This window comes from Thermothielavioides terrestris, chromosome 5 (genome assembly GCF_000226115.1).
Source record: "Thermothielavioides terrestris NRRL 8126 chromosome 5, complete sequence".
NCBI lineage: Eukaryota > Fungi > Ascomycota > Sordariomycetes > Sordariales > Chaetomiaceae > Thermothielavioides > Thermothielavioides terrestris.
Window position 1 is genome coordinate 3,550 of NC_016461.1, and position 17,897 is coordinate 21,446.

General features: G+C 56.5%; 7 protein-coding genes across 7 annotated transcripts; 3 read left to right on the forward strand and 4 right to left on the reverse strand.

Moving 5' to 3' along the window:
- Nucleotides 1–829: 829 nt before the first annotated feature.
- THITE_2146717 (uncharacterized protein) lies at nt 830–1,584 on the reverse strand (the record flags this gene model as incomplete). The annotated part of the gene is made up of 4 exons (XM_003656072.1): nt 830–907; nt 972–1,263; nt 1,337–1,386; nt 1,513–1,584. 4 exons carry the CDS (start codon nt 1,582–1,584, stop codon nt 830–832), a joined length of 492 nt encoding a protein of 163 aa, XP_003656120.1.
- A 108-nt stretch (nt 1,585–1,692) lies between these two features.
- Nucleotides 1,693–4,065, reverse strand: THITE_2120510 (uncharacterized protein). The gene is made up of 2 exons (XM_003656073.1): nt 3,649–4,065; nt 1,693–3,584 (listed from the first exon to the last, which is right to left on the reverse strand). The coding sequence occupies exons 1-2, from the start codon at nt 4,053–4,055 to the stop codon at nt 1,928–1,930; spliced, it is 2,064 nt and encodes a 687-aa protein (XP_003656121.1). The 5' UTR covers nt 4,056–4,065; the 3' UTR covers nt 1,693–1,927.
- An 858-nt stretch (nt 4,066–4,923) lies between these two features.
- On the reverse strand, nt 4,924–6,016 carry THITE_2120511 (uncharacterized protein). Its single transcript, XM_003656074.1, has one exon. It carries the CDS (start codon nt 5,908–5,910, stop codon nt 5,308–5,310), a length of 603 nt encoding a protein of 200 aa, XP_003656122.1. The 5' UTR covers nt 5,911–6,016; the 3' UTR covers nt 4,924–5,307.
- Nucleotides 6,017–7,150: 1,134 nt separating this feature from the next.
- Nucleotides 7,151–8,560, forward strand: THITE_2120512 (uncharacterized protein). The gene is made up of 2 exons (XM_003656075.1): nt 7,151–7,623; nt 7,693–8,560. The coding sequence occupies exons 1-2, from the start codon at nt 7,327–7,329 to the stop codon at nt 8,374–8,376; spliced, it is 981 nt and encodes a 326-aa protein (XP_003656123.1). The 5' UTR covers nt 7,151–7,326; the 3' UTR covers nt 8,377–8,560.
- Nucleotides 8,561–8,610: 50 nt separating this feature from the next.
- THITE_2146721 (uncharacterized protein) lies at nt 8,611–10,317 on the reverse strand (the record flags this gene model as incomplete). The annotated part of the gene is made up of 3 exons (XM_003656076.1): nt 8,611–8,738; nt 8,829–10,203; nt 10,303–10,317. The coding sequence occupies 3 exons, from the start codon at nt 10,315–10,317 to the stop codon at nt 8,611–8,613; spliced, it is 1,518 nt and encodes a 505-aa protein (XP_003656124.1).
- Nucleotides 10,318–10,893: 576 nt separating this feature from the next.
- THITE_2056364 (uncharacterized protein) lies at nt 10,894–12,069 on the forward strand (the record flags this gene model as incomplete). The annotated part of the gene is made up of 2 exons (XM_003656077.1): nt 10,894–11,747; nt 11,880–12,069. 2 exons carry the CDS (start codon nt 10,894–10,896, stop codon nt 12,067–12,069), a joined length of 1,044 nt encoding a protein of 347 aa, XP_003656125.1.
- A 1,811-nt stretch (nt 12,070–13,880) lies between these two features.
- Nucleotides 13,881–15,626, forward strand: THITE_2146723 (uncharacterized protein; the record flags this gene model as incomplete). Its single annotated transcript, XM_003656078.1, has 2 exons — nt 13,881–13,931; nt 14,073–15,626. The coding sequence occupies 2 exons, from the start codon at nt 13,881–13,883 to the stop codon at nt 15,624–15,626; spliced, it is 1,605 nt and encodes a 534-aa protein (XP_003656126.1).
- Nucleotides 15,627–17,897: the final 2,271 nt, after the last annotated feature.

A 17,897-nucleotide genomic window follows, 5' to 3' on the forward strand; every position in this document is an offset into this window, starting at 1 on the left:
GGTATAACTTGTAATATCTCTCAATCTAAACTTAGCTCCCCTCGACGGGAAGCGAATAGATTCAAATCGTTAGTAGGTACTACTTATTATATATAGATAGTGCTCGGTAACCATCTAGCGGTAAACGTATAAGGGTGAGAAAGATCAATGCCTCTTAGCCTCGTTAGCTGATAAGGCGGCACTCCTAAACACTAGTATATGTTACAAAAGTATGTTGATGCAGTCTGCTGTTCTACGAAGGGGTTGCGGGCGAGGTTCCCTTTTTTAAAGGAACGCTCGTCACCCTTGACCGCGGTGCGGTCATAGGTGCCCTTGCCACAGTTGCGTGTGACAGTGCGGGTCACCTGCCCAACTTCCGAACAAACGCCTATTCCTAACCCTAAGCAGCCACTAGGAATAGCGGAAGGATGGCAGAGGACCTCGAGCTGTTTTGCAAGCCGTCTAGCGTTGTGTAGAACGGCACTAAGATGACGGTCCAGGAGTACAGAGACATAATCTAGAGCAGCCTAGATGCGATCTCAGGCTTATTCTTCGACATCCACACCCTAGTGGTGGACGAGGACCGCTAACAGATCGCCGCCCATCTCGAGTTCATGGGGACGCCCGTTAAACTGTTTGCTAGAGGGGTTCCGAATGGCTGGCCAGTCGTTTTCGCTAAGCACGTCTTCTACTGGCTGGAGCAGGGTAGGATCTTAGATGTTTTGACCATTGTAAATTGGGAAGAGTACAGAGCGCAGCTTGCTCGCTAAGTGTATATACATACTTCGCAGCTTAATGGTAGATGACCGTGGCCTAGCTAATGAATGATGATGCTAAGCTGTTACTGAATCTAGCAGTCTATTAGGTAACCTGTCACAAACGCGTATACAGCTTTGTAAAGCAAGTCGATCACCTGCTCTCCAACAGGCTAGGTCTTGTCAACCCATTTTCATTAGCGGAACCTGCTAGCTGCGAAAGTGTCGCGTCCACACATACCAAGGAGGAGCCCCTACTCCTGTCCAGTTCTCTAGCGTCTGGTCGATTATAAGCCGCACGCCAATGAATATAAAGTCTGTGAACGGGCCGCGAAGGCCGTAGAAGCTCGCCACCCCTCGGATCACAGCTGCCACTGCGCCTTGGCCATAGTGCATCGCCATGTTGAGAACCCAAAGCTCCTCCTTGGTCTGCGGCTCAGCACTAATCAGCCGCGCCAGTGTCTTGCCCGGCACCTCGGAGCTTAGTCGTCCAGTAAAGAACTGCTCTACCTTCTCCCTAGCCGTCATGCTGCCGATGCAAAAGACTCAGAAAAGCCGGAGAACGACGGACACTAGGGCCCAGAGCAATCATAATAACTTACGCAGCTACACCAAGCATACCGGCACATGCGCCGTAGGCGACAACCGTACCCTATCCCATAGGTGGGTGTGGCCGGACAGGGTCCGTTGGACGGCGGGACATGATCTTTGCTCAAGAGTTAATAGTTACCTTGGTATAGGATCCAAAGTTATTAGGATCTTAGCGAATGCTAAATACTCGTCTACGATTATGTCCTATATACAGATTACCGGCTTTCGCAAACCCTCTTGCCCTCCTACGTGTCGTCATAATGACCTAAGTCGTTAATCCTAATAGACGACGTCATAGGGGTGGCAAGGGTTGGCGTAAACACGAGAGCTTGCTAAATGGCGGTTGTCTACAGCAAATCATTGGCTCTGTCACATTGGATTCGGTATTAGAGCCAAGTACTTGTTCACATAGAACGTAAGCAATGTTGGATACTGATCATTCATCATCATGCCTTGGGTATCAGTACCAACGTGAACAGACTAAGCATGGACATAAGGATGAAGAGCCGCCTATAAAGTAAAACATCACCCTCTTAGGCCATTTCCCCGGTAATGCTGCAAACCTGACCCATTATTCTGACATTAGGACAATCTTAGACGGACTAAAACGCCGCGTTGCTCTTCCGCATCACGCCCCGGGCAGCCAGGTTGTACTCGGAGCGCTTGCGAATCAGGAAGGCAAGCCCCAGCATGAAATCAAGATGATCATGTGCGGCCAACGCGTGCATCAGCGGACGGATGAGGCGGCCAGCAAGTCGCTCAGCCGTCATCTCGTTGGCGTCGGCAGCGTCAGCGATATCGCCCCAGAGGTTGAGCAGCAGCTTGAACAGAGCGCGCCCGGGACCGTGCATGCCCGTCAACGCTTCCTCCCAAAAGTCGAGGCCCTGGTCCAGGCGCGCGAGGCCGGCGGTGGCCTGGCGGGAGAGGGCTATCCACCGCTTGCCGACGGGCTCGGGGATGAGGGGCTTAGGCAGTTCCGACAGGAACAGAAGAATAACATCGGCGGCGTCGTAGACGGTGAAGTGCGACCAGTCCAGCTCCTTGCCGTAGCCCGTCTCGGCCGAACTAAACACCTCGATGAGCTGCGCAACCCGCACCTGGTCGCCATCGAGCCCGAAGATGTGAGGGGCGTCGAGGCCGCAGTCGAGAATGTGGCACACACACCGGAGCACGCAAAGCGGGTACTCGCGAGTAACTCGCTCCGACCGCCTGCCGCTGCTGTGGGCGGTGCTCGCGATGCCCTTGGCCACCTGCATGCTCCGGGTCAATGATACGCCGAAGACAGCATTTGAGTCTGGCTCCAGCTGGTCCTCAGCAATGTTTGGAGCTGGTGCTGGTCGTCGCATGGCGAGACTGCGGACGGCGTTGGCGAGCCTGGAGCTGCCACGCCGCAGAAACCCGGAGGGGCGTTGTGAGGTATAGGGCGTTTGGGAATCGCCATCCGAGGTTGTTGGACGGACTGCGGACGGCACGTCGGCGCGTGGCCGCTCCCGAACGGTGTGGAGAACGTGACCGAAGATGCTGCTTCTGCGACTACGCACACGCGCTGCAGGCTGCCGCGGATCTGGCTCCGTTTGCTCTGGGAGCGCGGTCACAGGCGTATAGTACGAATTTCGCGATGGATAGGCGAGTGTAGCTGTGGGAGCAGTGGGAGAACTCATGACGCTCGGGCTGGGTGGGGTGCCGGCAATGAAGCTGTTCGAGGTGTGAAGCCGTGGTACCGCGGGGCGCCTTGCAGTCGCGGAACTGAGCCTGGACGCAGACCTGGGAGGTGGACGTGGAGGCGGAGGCGGAGGCGACGGCGGCGACGACGACGCTGGGGCCAACAATTTGCATCTCTCGCCGACAAAATCGTCGAGCTCCTCTTCATAAGGCTCAGAAGAAACATCAGTAGGTGACGCCGTCGTCGTTTGCTCCCCGGCATAGTGTGACACTGCATCGGCATCTTCGTAGCTCATGTCGATGGCGCTGTCGGGGGCTCCGCCTGCCGAGGAGGACGCATCGCGGCGGTGAGCTCGGAGACCGAAGCCCATGCCTTCTCGTGCTGAAGCGGTTTGCGCCTGTAAGACAAGGAGGTATCGCCCGAGCCTGAGCAGCGCCGCGTTCTGATGCAAGTCCGGCTGCAAACGGTGTGTTGCGTCGATAACCCGGTCGGCAACTGCGGCTAATTCGCTCTGTTGGTTCATGCCATCGGCAGTCGGATCTAGGCTGTAAATGGATGTGTCCTGCTGGTTCCTGTCGCTCGTGTGGGTTTTGATGCTGCGAGCTGTGGATAAGCATCTACGCAGGGACAATTTTGCGGCCAAAAATCCGGGAGACGTACATCCCGACCAGGTCCACCGCCAGGCCGAGTACCAGCTTATACTCCCCTAGCGTCCGCCGCAGCTTGTCAATGTGGTCGCGGCTCGCTAGCCAACGCGACTTCTTGTCTGCCCTGGGCACCCCTGGCCGGTTCAGAACCAAGACGCAGCCCTCAAGCTCGTTGATGAGGGCGAGGCAAGTGTCGAGCACACCGGCCGTGTGCGCCGCGAACGAGGCTGGAACGAGCGTGGCATCGGATTCAAGCAGGTCCAGCACGCTATGCAGAGAGTGCAATTCAGTAGCGATGGCATCGCATTCGCACCGGCACTCGCGGACTTCTTGGACGAACTTGCTCACGGCGAGCGTTGCCCTCTCAACGGCTTCGCCCGCAGCTGAACAAGCAGCGCCCAGGAGCCTGTTCGACGCCATTGCTGGTCAGTCATCGTCCAAGAACCATACGTTCTGGAGGCTGCTTGGGGAAGTATCAGGCTTGCATACAGCCAACTCATCTGGTCGAATCCCGGATTTCACCTGGATCTGTGTGAGTCTCGGGTGCGAAGGAGGCCGGGGACGTCAGCCACGCTTGACTGGGCAATAGTACTAGGTTCACAGCTGCAGCGCAGGCAAAGTGCCAGCGAGGCGAAGGGGAATTCGGAGAAAAGAATCAGGAAGAGTTACCCGTCGCATGGCGAAGCTTTCAGCTGATGCCCACGGTCTTCGCCCCTCGACCACATGCGCGGTCTCGGCCCCAATATTCTGCTCTTCGGGAAAGTGGGCCAGTCAAAAACCGCGGATCGGGCCTGGATTGGCCAGCATTTGGCGTTCCGGGGAGCTCGGAAGCTAACCTGGAAGGAGGGTCGTCGCCCGCCCCTCCAACTGGCAAACCAGGTTGCCACTTGGATGCGGGGAAGTGCAGAGGCCAGGTGTATATGAGAGTGCTCCGTCCCGTTCGGCGGAGGCGGTTCTCGTTTCAATCCGAGAATGAGCTTGACGAGAAGGAGAGCACTGTTGCGGATGCGGCACGCATAGAGCACTGAATATCGTCTTACTTCCAGGTTCCTCAACAGTGAGCTGAAAAGCCAGTGTTTAGTAAGATATCAGTATCTGACACGCCAGCAAAGGTGGGGAAGTCCGTCTTCGCCGTTCACAACGCGGCCTGGCCCAATGCTCGTGGCGCCCAAAAGATATTGAGACACCAAGGCAGCACAGCGCAGCATGTGCGCCCCAAGCGAACATGCGCTCTCCGATGGCATCAACAATGGAAACCTTCTAGGTCGTAGCATGGATTGTGGCGGTCCAGCAAACGGGTTCACCCGGCCGAGTCGGAAGATCCAGCGGCGCGGGCTTACGCCAAGACGGGTGCTTGACGGTGCGTCACAGTAAACAACCATAATTTGGAGCCTTGACATGTGCCAAGGTAACTACCTGAGTTATTTTGGTTTTCTTGATCGGTACGGTTGAACTTGGTTGATTGAACCGAATCCACCCGACTTCGCCATGCACCAGGACATCGCAGAGGCGTTGACACGCAGATGAACACCGAGCAGTCCTCCGAGTTCCAACCGCTAATTAGGTGCTCCCTAAATGCTGAACATATTGTTCGCCCTCGTCCCTTCAGCTCGGCCGTGGAGGTCACCTTTCTTCGGCCAAAAGAAAGTGTGACACGGATACTCCGCGAGTGCTAGTATGCAACGTCTCGCTTGGGTCGCAGGAGGTAGCAGTACAGGTAAATGTCCGGATCGGTTGGTTTCAACTTCGGCGTTGGGATCCGACTGGCCACTTCGACCTCGAAGAACGACCGCACACCTTCGAACCGCGATGCGGAGTAGCTGAGCGACACCCAAAACCCGTCGCTGTCCAAGCAACAATGGATGGCCTTTGCCATTGAAAGCACAGCGTCGGCTGGGCCGCATGCAACAGCGTCGGCCGTGCCTTTATCGATGGCTACTCGATGTACCGGCTTGAGTTCGAGCTGCGTCACATCGGCAACGAGATACTCCATCCGAACATCGCCAAATCGATCCCGCTCCAACTGTTGGCCTCGCTCTAGAGCAAGGGGTTCATAGTCGATGTTTGTCACGTTCAAAAATCCTCTTTGTCGAAGTTGGTTGTGCAAGTCGCTGGTTCCAGGCCCCAAATGGAGAATCCGAGCATCGCTCGGAAGCTTCGTGAGTTGGGGGGCCAGGACGTCCATGAACGCCGAAGACGACGTCAGCCATTCGAAAGCTGTCTCGGTTTCAAACCGATGATGCCAATAACTCTGTTTTTCGAAGTCGGCGGCCATGGCGTGGCAAAAGCCTTCGCTGCTTAGAGACAACTTGCAATCACATCAAGCGGCTCGAGGAAAGACAGTGTCTGCTTGTGGTGTGGTTGATTGCGAAATGCCGCTGTGATGTTTCCGCCTCGAGTACCTACTTGAGGGACCCACCTCGTTAAATATTCGCGCCTACCTCAGCCAAAGACGGGCCGTTATTTGTTTGAGAAGCTGCATCAAACAGCGGGGTAGCTCACGCAGGCGACCACCCCCGCACCCCCTCCAATCGGTTAACGACAGTGTTGGCGAGCAGCTGTTGAGAGAGGGAAACCGAGGTAAGATAGATTTGATGGAGATGCTGACCCGAGTGCTACCTAGGTAGGTAGGAAGGCGACGTTTAATTAACGAGAGGAAAACTTACCTATATCGGTTGTTCTTTGTCTTGGATTGTGAATAGATATCGACCGGCTAGAATCCCGATATCCATCCCCGTGTCGCGGCCTGGCGAGTCGGGCACAGTCCCAGTTCTGGCCAGTATCACTGCCCACCTGACGATGAACGTATCATGAAAGATTTGCAAACTGGATTCCGCGTGGATATTCAGAGAGATTAGTCATACGACAGGACAACTTCCTGGACAAGAGACACAGATACAGGGTTTCAGCTGTGGGCGAGCGGCCGGGACAAACTCCAAGAAGACAATAATGTTCCATGAGGAAGAAGGGCAACGATGTCGGCCCGTCGGGCGCCATTACCTGCATCGACTTGCGTGGCTCCGTGCTCATATCCGCAAGGTTCAACATCACACTGTAGGTGTCGAAAATGAAGGGCAAGGTCAGGTCGGTTGGCCACGTAGCAGCCCCTGGAGGCGGTGAGGACGATGAGGGGCAATCCGCAGTTGTACTCTACTGCGTATGTGCATAGCCACCCCTTTGATGTGGGGGCGGTCAACCTGGAAGCATGTGCGGAGAGGATGCCGCGTGGTGCATTAGGCAAGGGGCCTCATGAAGGCATCTGGCAGCCAAACAGTTGTCTCCAGCCTGTCATCGACGCTCATCTGGACCCGCTTCAACGGATATGGCAATGTGCACATCGGCAAACAGATTACACTACTGCACACGCCCGCACGACCAGCAGTCAACGATGCCCGATCCACATGATGCAACGGCTCGTCACTTCTGCCCAAGAAGGGCGAACCCCTCGTATGTAGTTGTTGCTCAGGCGCCATCTTCCGACGTTCGGTCTGCATGACAAGTTTAAGAAGATGGGACGGCGCCCGCACACACACTCCTTTGACTTGCACCCTTTCCTCCTCACTGCTTTGGTCTTCAAACGGCTTACGCCCCAATCTCTAGTTTACATCACCTCCTCCCCAGACCACCGCTCTCCCCTGTGTTCCCCTATTAGGCAACTCCACCGCATAAGCTGTTTCAGTTCCCCTACGCCATGGCCACTGCCGTTGCTGTCCCCCTCTCTGCAATTAACGGTGAGCTTGGCGGGGTGCTCCCTCCTAGTGCTGTGGTGCAGCACTCCCCTCGCCATGGCCGCAGCCGGGCCATGAGCGTGAAGGGTAAGGGAGGCCGGCAACGCGGCTATAGCGTCGTTGAGGAGCGCGACGTTGCCATCGCCAAGGCACTCATGTTTGTGGTGAAGCGAGCAGTGCAGAAGGAGGATGTGGAGGAAGCTGATGACGGGGAGCATCTCGTGGCCGACCCGGAGGGCTGGGTCAGCGTTGCCGACGTGGTATGTGGCAGGACCGGTTCAGAGGCTCTGGCCCAAAGATTGTTTGCTGATCGGTGGTACTTGTGTTAGCTCGCACATCCTCGGATCTCCGCCTTGGGCAGCACTTTCGAGGACATCCAACGAGTCGTAGCGGCTGCGACCAAGCCCCGGTTCGATCTTCGTCAGACAGCCAAGGCAGGCGGCACGCCGGACGAGCCGTCTTCCTGGCAAATCTCCCGGATCACAAACCGGGAGACCGCGGCATCGCCCGTGCCGGTTGGCGGCAGGCTCACCGCGGAGTCGCAGGACCTTCCCGACTTTGTCATCTACGAGACTTCGTATCAGCGATACCCCCTGCTCCTGGCCTTGGGCGCCATCACCCGAGCCCCCGGGGGAAGCGAGTATCGGACATTCGTGCCCGTGACGGTGGGTCAGGACGGCACCGATTCACGCCTGACCCCGGGGGCCGGCGAAGCGGCCGAGGTCAGCATTTGGATCCATCTGCCTTCGGCCCTGCAGGCGGAGCCGGGCATTACGTGGCAACGTAGCGACAGCGGCATGGTCATCACAGCCGACGACATACCGAAGAGTCTCTGGAAGAAAGCCGTCGCCCGCCGGCCCGACATCGGTACTCTGTTTGAGGATGGCGAGGTCCGCAAAGAGGTCCCCTCCAACCTGCGTGGCAAGGGAGCCAAGGGCAAAGCTCGGAAGGGCAAGGGCACCCTGAAGCGCGAGGGCAGCGAAGACGAGTCGGGCAGCGCCAGCGAGGAGTAGGCGTTGCATATCCGGCTCTGGCCTTCGTTTCTCCGAGTCTTGCGAACAGCGTGATGTTCGAGAGCATAGCTAGACCTTCGGAACTGACCAGAGACACTCTGCCGCCTCTGGTCTCCTAGTCCGATGTTTTTTAGATAATCTAGAGGCAGGCTCAAGCTGAGCCTGTTGATGTTAATCATGCTCCTAACCACCTCGAGAAGATATGCGTTTGTAGTGGAGACACATCTTGCCGTGTTACTGCTCTTCCTGAACCCCCCTCGCTGGCTTCCATTCGAAATGGTGACTACCCGTCTCAGGCTTCCCCGGTCCCTCTGTCTTTAAGTCGTACATGTGAGCGCCGAAGTAGTCGAGCTCTGCCTCCTCTGAAGGCTGTCGGTTAGTGAAATTCACGCTATGTCCCAGTGTCACTTCCCCAAGCAGCGAAGTACCCCAGCCTAGCATGGGACACTTACCAAACGAAGTGGGCAGGTTCGCGGAACCCGAGTACTTGTAATACTCCAGGCTCGCACTGAGTGCGGGCACATGCAAGTCCGCCTCCAATGCTTGCTGGACTACCGTCTTGAGGCTCAGATACGCGTTTTGCAGCTCGGATGCAATGGTCGGACATGCGAGCAGGTTGTGCTCGTCGCATTCCTCGGAAAGATACACCCGCTCCAGCAAGGCCACGATGTAGTCGCTTTGGATGATGCAGCCCCGTCGCCAGACATAGAGCACATCGACAAAGTTAAGCTGCCAGTCGTGCTGCTCGTTCGCCCGCGACAGAATGTGCAGGCCCTGCACGAATGACATGAGAAAGGACGCATACAGCGCCTGACGTAAATCCTCATGAACGAACTTGCGTTTGTCGATGATGCCATTAATCTTGCTGGGCACGATCCCACCACCCAGTGTCTTGGTGACAGCTTCCCGCTTAGCAGCATCCGCCGAAGCCACCCGGAAGATGTGGGACGCCGCAATAGTTGGATGGGGTACGTGCAAGGTGACACCCTCCTCGACGGCCCAGGTCCCGGTTCCCTCTGAGTTATCCACATCTTGAACGACCTTGTCGCGAATATGGGAGAGGACGAAGTCACCTCCATCCCCACGCTTCCGCGTCCGGCAAATCTGAGCACCGATGCCAACGAGGTAACTGTTACGGAGGGGGCCATCGGTGTTCCACTTCTCGAAGACGTCTCCAATCTCCTCGTAGTCCATCGTCAGACCGGCATCTAGGATTGCCCAGGCCTCGCTTAGCGCTGTCATCATGCCGTGCTCAATGCCATTGTGCACCATCTTGACATAGTGGCCAGACCCCCCAGGACCGAGCTTGGCAACGCAGGGCCGCCCTGACCAGTCCTTGGCGGCGATCCTCTGCAGGAACGGAAAGGCGGCGTCCAAGGCGGCCTTGCTGCCACCTGGTGAGATGGACGGACCGTGACGTGCAGATTGGTAGCCGCCCGAAACCCCCATGCCAATGTAATGGACTCCCCTAGGCTCCAGGCGCTTCTGGCGGCGCTCCGTAGCATGCCACTGCTCGTTTGAGGCATCCATGATGAGGTCTCCCGCCTCCAGGTAGGGCTCGAGCGCGTCAATGCTCTTGTCAGCAGCTGCGCCATGCGGGATGCTGAACATGAAGAATCTGGGGCCGCCAGTAGCACCGAGGGCCTCGCACAGAGACTTGTGATCGCTGTGATAGGTGATCTTGTCCGTGTGGCCGGTCTCGCGGGCGTACGATTGTAGCACCTCGACGTTTTGACTCGACGGATCATAGAAGTGCGTGTGAATGCCGAGTTCAGCGAAGAGGAGGGAGAGCATGCTCCCCATACTACCCGTCCCTATCATGCCAACCTACGTTGAGGCAATCGGGACCGCCCATCAGCTTTCACTCTTGGATTGCCAGGGTCGCCAGTTTTCCCTGTGTCATCAAGGATATGTGACAAGACTGACCTGTTTCACCTCCATGGCGACGGTGTGTGCCCTTCGCTTTTCTGATTGTCACTTCCAACTTCAAAACAGTGCTGCCTCGAGCCAGATTGTCAGAATACGTGGCTGTGTTCTTGTATCGCGTCTCGGTTGCTGAACCATTACCGACGCACGGTGTTTCACTCCAACCCAGCTACGCACATAATGGGACTTGGGACCAACTCCTCCTCGTTTGAGACTTTTAAATCCTCCCAATCACCCAGGGATCCGTCGATATCCGTGGCTACCTGGTCCATTTGTTCGCAAGCTGTGAGTGGTTGAATACGGGACCTCGCCGGCACATCAGAAAGATGATCTCACACTGACGCAATGGCATGCGGCCTTTTGTGAAGTCTGCTATTGCCATCCTGCATCGACCGAACTGTGTATGCGAGCGAGAGCCTGATCAAGAAAAAGGACATAGGACAGAATCAATTGATTGCGTGTACATTACAAGTAGAGAAAAGCCAGGCATGGGCCTGCAATTAGGCCCAGGGTCCGCACCGGATATTTTTTTGATATTTTGAACCCGAGTAACTATACCTCTTCTTTTTACTCTCCGTCTCATTCTCCATCATGTCCCAGGGCGCGGCATCGTCCTACCGTCACCTTGTGGCCTTTGCATCGTGCTCCATCGGCTTGCCGCGGCATACACTGCACCAAAAGATAGAAGCAGTCCGCGAGGCTGGCTTCGACGGCATCGAGCTATCGTTCCCGGATCTGCAGGCTTATGCCACCCGCCATTTCGGCCGGGAAATCGCCGAGGATGACTACGGCTCGCTGTGTGAGGCAGCCAAAGCCGTGGGCACCATGTGCGAGGGACACGGTCTGAGGGTGCTCGCCCTCCAGCCGTTCTCGAAGTTTGAAGGCTGGCCACCAGGAAGCCAACAACGCCAAGATGCTTTCGCGCGCGCAAAGGCATGGATCGACATCATGGAGGCCGCCGGCACCGACTTGCTGCAGGTTGGCTCGTCAGACTCGCCAGACATGTCGCGAGACGTCGACCAGTTGGCCGCAGACCTTGCGTCCCTGGCCGACATGCTGGCGTCTCGGGGATTCCGGCTCGCTTACGAGAACTGGTGCTGGGCAACATGTGCACCAACGTGGAAGGACGTGTGGACCATCGTCCAGAAGGCCGACCGGCCAAACATTGGTCTCTGCCTTGACACATTCCAGACAGCTGGAGGCGAGTGGGGAGACCCGACCACGAAGTCAGGGAGGATCGAGGCCCCGGGGTTGACGTCGGCGGATTTGTCCAGGGCATACGCCGCCAGTCTCGGCGAGCTGGCTGAGAGCGTACCCGCCGACAAGATCTACTTCCTCCAGATCAGTGATGCATACCTTCTGGACCCGCCATTGAACACCGCGGCTGACCCGGAATCCGGCCTCAGGCCGAGGGCCCAATGGAGTCACGAGCACCGACCGCTCCCGTATGTCGTGTGTCCTGTGCCTTCCCCCCTTCCCCCCAAAGAGCGATACGACCCGGTCACGCAGCACAACGCAGAGAGCTTGTTTTGCCACCGTTTTTTCGGAGGTCTAATACGTGCTAACAAGTGCACCAGGTACGATGGCGGGTATTTACCCATCAGGGAGTTTGTGCAAGCTGTTCTTGCCACCGGTTTCCGAGGCTGGCTGAGCATCGAGGTGTTCGATGGCAAGTTCGAGGAGAAATACGGCGATAACCTAAGGGGGTTCGCGAAAAGAGCGATGGAAGCTTGCCAAAGATTGATAGCGGAATTAAGGGCGGAATGAGTGCCAGTCAAGGGGGGCATGGTCTGGCTCGGGTCTTGGAACTTGCACATCATCGCCCGTTCGCAGTCCAATTCCACAGAGTCCAGCCTTACCCCCATTTTGTCTGTTTGGCCCGCCCCAGCTGTCATACGTCCACACTCGCGCCGCACCATCTCCTTCGAGCATCAGATGCCATACCCGTTTCATTGACCGTAATCCGTAGGCGAGACTCAGTCAGTACAGAACTGCTGTTTGAAGGCACCGTCAGGAGGGGTGCAGATGCAACAGCCTGAGTTGCAGTAGGCGGACCCAGCGTTTTGCCACATTGTTCCCCGGTTGGAATGCAGAACTGCTTCGTGCATCCCTTGCCCGGTTCCACACAGATGCCGCAGTTCGGGTTACAGCACTCTTGACCGGCCTTGCACATGGTCGAGCCGCACAGCTTGCCTGCGGAGCCTACTTTGGCTGCATTCCTCGCATGTACATACCTACATGTACATGTATGTGCCAGGCAGCGCCCGTGTCTGCCGCAGAACACCGTTGAGGTCGACTGAGGAAGATGCTGCATCATTCCTCTGTTGCTAGTTCAAAAGACACGAGAGGCATAGCGGCTGGTCTGTTGCGTTTGTGATGTTCTTCCAAATGGCCTAGGATGGCAAGTAGCATCGCCGAGAGGTTCAGCTGGCTGTGCTATTACCTGGACAGCATTCTGGATGCTGCGCGGCCTCTGCCTTGCGGGGTGGCACATTCCGACTGACTGGCGAAGCCTTGTCAGCTTGTCCGTACCTACCTCGTGTCATAGCCACCGAAGATCCCAGGACAGTAACATTCCGCATGGCAAATAAGTGTTCATAGGAGGCGATCCTGCTCCCCGCTGGCGCAAAATGCATGTCATCTACTGCGGTTAATCGGTTTTCTGGCCGGCCTAGGAACCTGGCAATAGTAAGCCGGCAGAAGGTGTAACGGATCCCGAAGTTTTCTCTCCTAGTAAGAAGCAACCGTATATTGGCTAGACCCGACCTCAGGTTTCGCCCTCGTACAACTCGGCAACCCGGACAGGCAGAAATCTTTGTGACAGAAAGGACCCCGCACTAGTCCAACACCAAGGTAAAGTGATTCCTGGCTGGGAAAGGGAGGTACCGCAAGCTCAGCACAGTCGGTGGGCGCGGGGTCGATGCTGGATCATGATCGACGGGGTATAGGATCCGCCCCGTGAGTGTGAAACTCTCGATGGGCGGACACATTGCTCGGAGAGACCCCCCGGCGTCAGGTGGGAGAAGCAGACTGAGATACACTCCGCTGTCTGACCCAGCGTCTTATCTCCTCGCGCTCTCGCGTCACGAGGGGCGAGATTGTGACAGAGAACAAGAAAGGTCTTGCCAGATGACGTGAGCGAGAAATCGCACAGCACAGGGATGAAACGGGAGAGCCACTCGGCTCGATCGAGATCTTGACGGCAAGAGTACTAGACAACAGAGCTGCCTGCTACGTAGCTTACACGGCCTTGCGTAGAAATTTTGGCGATGGATACACTGTACAAGGAGCTGTCCGGACGGGAGTCAATGTACGAGGTATGACATAAAGGATGTCGGCGACAGGGCGATCTACAATGCCAGGAACTTAAAGAAAGCCAGTCATTCCGCTCAACCTGACACATCCCATAAGTCCATCCTTTCTCCTAGTAAACTTCCTTCGCGGTTTGACTCACTGTCCGTTCTGAATCGCCAGGTGCCTTCGACTTGCCCGCCCCTTCCTTGTCCGAAGCATCTCACTGGCGCTCGCCAGCAGAGTCGGCTCCTCAAAACAGCGGTTGCCAACCCCAGCCGGCCACGATGAACAATAAATCTCCGGCAAGATGGGACATCGAGTCAACAGACAGCTTTGTCCTCGCCGAGTCGCGCCAAGGCTCGAGCCCAGCTGTTCACACACTGGCCGCCGAGACCTCCGTGTCGCCATCGCCCTCCTCAACCACGCTCCAGTGCACTGAGGAGAAAGGGCTACCGACTGACTCGAAATCTGAAGAGTGGGTTAGGGGGGTCGGATTTTGGCGCTGCTTCATCGGTCTCTGCATCCCCATCCTCCTCTCGGCGTTCGAAGGGAGCGTGGTCAGTACGGCACTCCCCACCATTTCTCAATCTTTGGGCCTCGGTCCGAACTCATCATGGGTGGCCACGGCATTTCTGTTGGCGTCCATCGTGTTCCAGCCGCTGTATGGGCAGCTCGCAGACATTTGGGGGCGGCGACATCTGATGATGGTGGCTGTGGTTGTGTTCGGCGTCGGCAGTGCCATCGCCGGGTTCGCTCGCAACTGCGCTGTTTTGGTGTTTGGCCGCATTGTTCAAGGCATGGGCTCCGGTGGGATCGACCTATTTGCCGAGCTGATTCTCTGCGACATCATCCCCTTGAAGAAGAGGGGTCACTATGTGGCCATCAAGGCGGCCGTCTACGCGCTGGGCACCACTGTCGGGCCGCTCCTTGGCGGCATCTTTGCGCAGACGAACTGGAGATGGTGTTTCGGGATCAACCTGCCCATCTGCATCATCGCTCTTGTTCTGATGTGGTTCTGGCTCCAACTCAGCAGCGGCAAGTCGTGGCAGGGCCTCTCGGTGCTCCAGCAAATCGGGCGCGTCGACTACGTCGGCCTCGTCCTCCTCACCGCCTCGGTCGTCTTGATCCTTTGCGCCCTGACGTTGGCCGGCACCGTCTTCTCGTGGTCGGACCCCACCATCTTGGTTGCGCTCGCGGGCGGCAGCTCCGGCGTCCTCGCCTTCATCTTGTGGGAACGGTCTCAGCGATGTGCGCATCCCATCATGGCTCCACGCGTATTCTCCAACCGGACCACGATCGCGGCCATGATCATCACCACAGTCCACGGCTTTATAACCTACGGATATCAGTTCTACCTGCCGCCCTTCTTCCAAGCGGTGCTCGCGGCCTCTCCGGCGCAGTCGGGTGTCCTTATCCTGCCCTGCAGCCTCACCATTGTTATCCTGGCCGCGGTCGGCGGCCCACTGCTGGCCAGGTTTGGGAAATACCGGCTGATGCACCGGGTGGGCTTCGCCCTGATGGTTGCCGGCTTGCTGCCCTGCATCACCTTCCAGGACTCCGGATCGGTGGTGCTGTGGATATTGTTGTCGTTCCTGGTTGGGGTTGGCTCGGGAATCATTGTCTCGACCACGTTGCCCACTGTGCTCGTTGAGCTAACCGACAAGGAAAATGCCGCCGCCACCGGGTCGTGGGCGTTTCTGCGAGGATTAGGCTCCCTCCTGGGAGTTGCGATACCGAATGCTGTGTTCAATGCGCAGTTTTCGGCGGTACTTGACTCTATCCAGGATGCCCGCGCCAAAGCGGAGCTGAGCAACGGGCAGGCGTACCAACACGCATCCGCGGCCTTCATCGCAGAGTTCAAGGATCAGGTCAGGAATCAGATCCTTGGAGCATTTACTGCAAGTTTCAAGCTAGTCTGGATCATCTTCCTGGGGATGGCGGTATTGGGCTTGCTTACGACCTTCCTGGAACGACAGGTTCATCTGCGGAAGGACTTGGATAGCGAGTATGGCCTAAAGGATCATCAATGAGGACGGGGGGATGCAGCACGTCGTTACCGGAGATTGTTTGACCAGGACGCCTGAGGGAGTTGAAAGCATTATTGACCTGGGGTATTTACATGTACGGAATACTGCGAGATGCGATAAGAAGGAACCGACCGTGGGATTTCTGGGCTTGCGAGGATCCGAGATCGGGCGCGGGTCCGGAAAGCCGGAAGGGCGCGCCGCCTGACTTACGCCGATTTGTGTTCCCTCTACGCCGCTGACCACAAGCATAGAACGGTTGAATATCTGTATCTTTCCCCCCTTTTCAGAGATTCTGACCGCTTCCTATTTTCCTTGGGTATCGTAACCGGCATCTGTGTCACTTATTGGAGCGATCTTGGTTCAACTCCATTCCTCACGGCTTTGCTTGTCGATCGACAGGTCCGGCTTCCTTATGGCATTCAACTCTACCAACAACATCGTTCACGACGAATAATGTGACTGGCACTAACGGTACCAGGGCACCGGGCCGTGTCTTGTGTTCATCCTGGGCGGAAACGGCCACGGGCGGCAATTCAACCCCAGGACTGCTACCTTGTCTGGCAGGTTTCCTTGCGCCACCTTCGACCAGCGTCAGATCCGTTATCAGCCAACCAGGTCAAGGTCAACGAAAACTTAGCCCTCCACAACGGGCAAGAGGCATCCACGCCATCATCAAAGCGCTCTGGGCTTCGAGACGTCCATTTATTCGGTAGCAGCGGTGAGAGTATTTTTGCGCTCCAGTTCCCCCCCGGACTTCCCCGAGATGGTCGACCACTTGATCTCTCGAGGCCCCCGCCATCAGCGTGCTGCCAGATGCGTCCGAGATGTTCAAGTGGCTTTCTCTATCTCATGGACGTCTACGAGACCCGCGGGACAGAGCAGGCGGCTCGCCAGTTTTGCACGATGTTGATGGGGTATGGCGACCAAGGCAATGCGCCAAGCCTGTGGAACCCAAGGGAAAACAAGGCTGATGGCTAAAGAGGTCCCGCCAAGACTAATTTCCAGCCCTGGTCTTACACCGTCAGTACGCAGCCACCATCGCCACGGGGTTTGCACTATCGCCACGGGTTAGTGCGCCGGGGGTGCGGGGGGCGGCGCTAGCCCCCCGCGGTTAGGGTTAGGTTAGGGTCAGGGTTATGGTTAGGGTGCGGGTTATAGCTAGGGTCAGGTTCTTTTTTTTTTTTCTGTTTGCGATTTGGTTGAGTTTTCGTGAAGTTATTGCGACGAGTTGTTGCGAGTATTTGCGGTTTGTCTTCGTCGCTGATGCTCTAAGTCGTCGCGGCCCCACTTACCCCTTGGCGATGTGTAACAACCTGTAATTCTTAGTGTCTTGGCGGGACCTCTTTAGCCATAACCGAAAACAAGTCATGCGTCCAGCGTAATGAGAGACTTTCAGTGTAAGGATGCTTTTTTTTTTTTTTTTTTTTTTTTTTTTGTGTGTGTGTGTGTGTGTGTGTGTGTGTGTGTGTGTGTGTGTGTGCGTGTTTGTCTGTTTCCAAGAGCGATGGAGGAGCAGGCGAAAATCGTGGGCTGCCCAAAATCTTCCGTGCCGGCACCACCAGAGGTTTGAGGTTGTGACCAAGGAGTTCGTCCCCGATTTCCTCGAAATGTTAGACAAGACGGGGAAGAGACGAAGCATTGCGTAGGACTGGGGGATGCTCTGAGTGTGCGACCGACCAGTTAAGCTCGAGACTGTGATGGAGTTATTCATCAACGTGTGCCAACGCCCGTCAATGTCTCCCACGTCCTCTTCAACACCTCTAGGGAAAGGGTTCCGGAGAGCGGTCCCTGGGAGTGCCCACGGCCTGTTGAGGTCAAAAATCTTTGGCTGTCCCCTGCGTGCCGACTGTAGGGCTGGCGAGCGCCAAGGGTGGCTGTGAGGTTAGCTGCTGAGTTCACTAAGTAGTAGTCAACTCGATGGAAGTGTTTGTTATGATTGAGGTGTGCTCCGGGATGAGAGATTTTGCTATATCACGCCAGCTGTTCTCAGGGTGCAAGAGGGTGTTTGTGCGAGCTCACAAGAGCAAGGGCAATCACACCATGGTGTCGAGTTCTTCAGCATTCCGTCGTCACTGGTGGATGCCTGCAACGGTCAATTTGGGAATTGACGGACAAGAATCGACTTGGTCATTCAGAAAACCAATGTCGCAGCCACACGCTAACAAGGGTTTGGAGTTATATAATCTCATTTCCCTTGCCGCTGCGCCACACGTCTGTGCCAGGTTGGCTGAGGGATGGGGGAGGAGTCATGCTGAGCGTTCCAAGTGCGAAGAT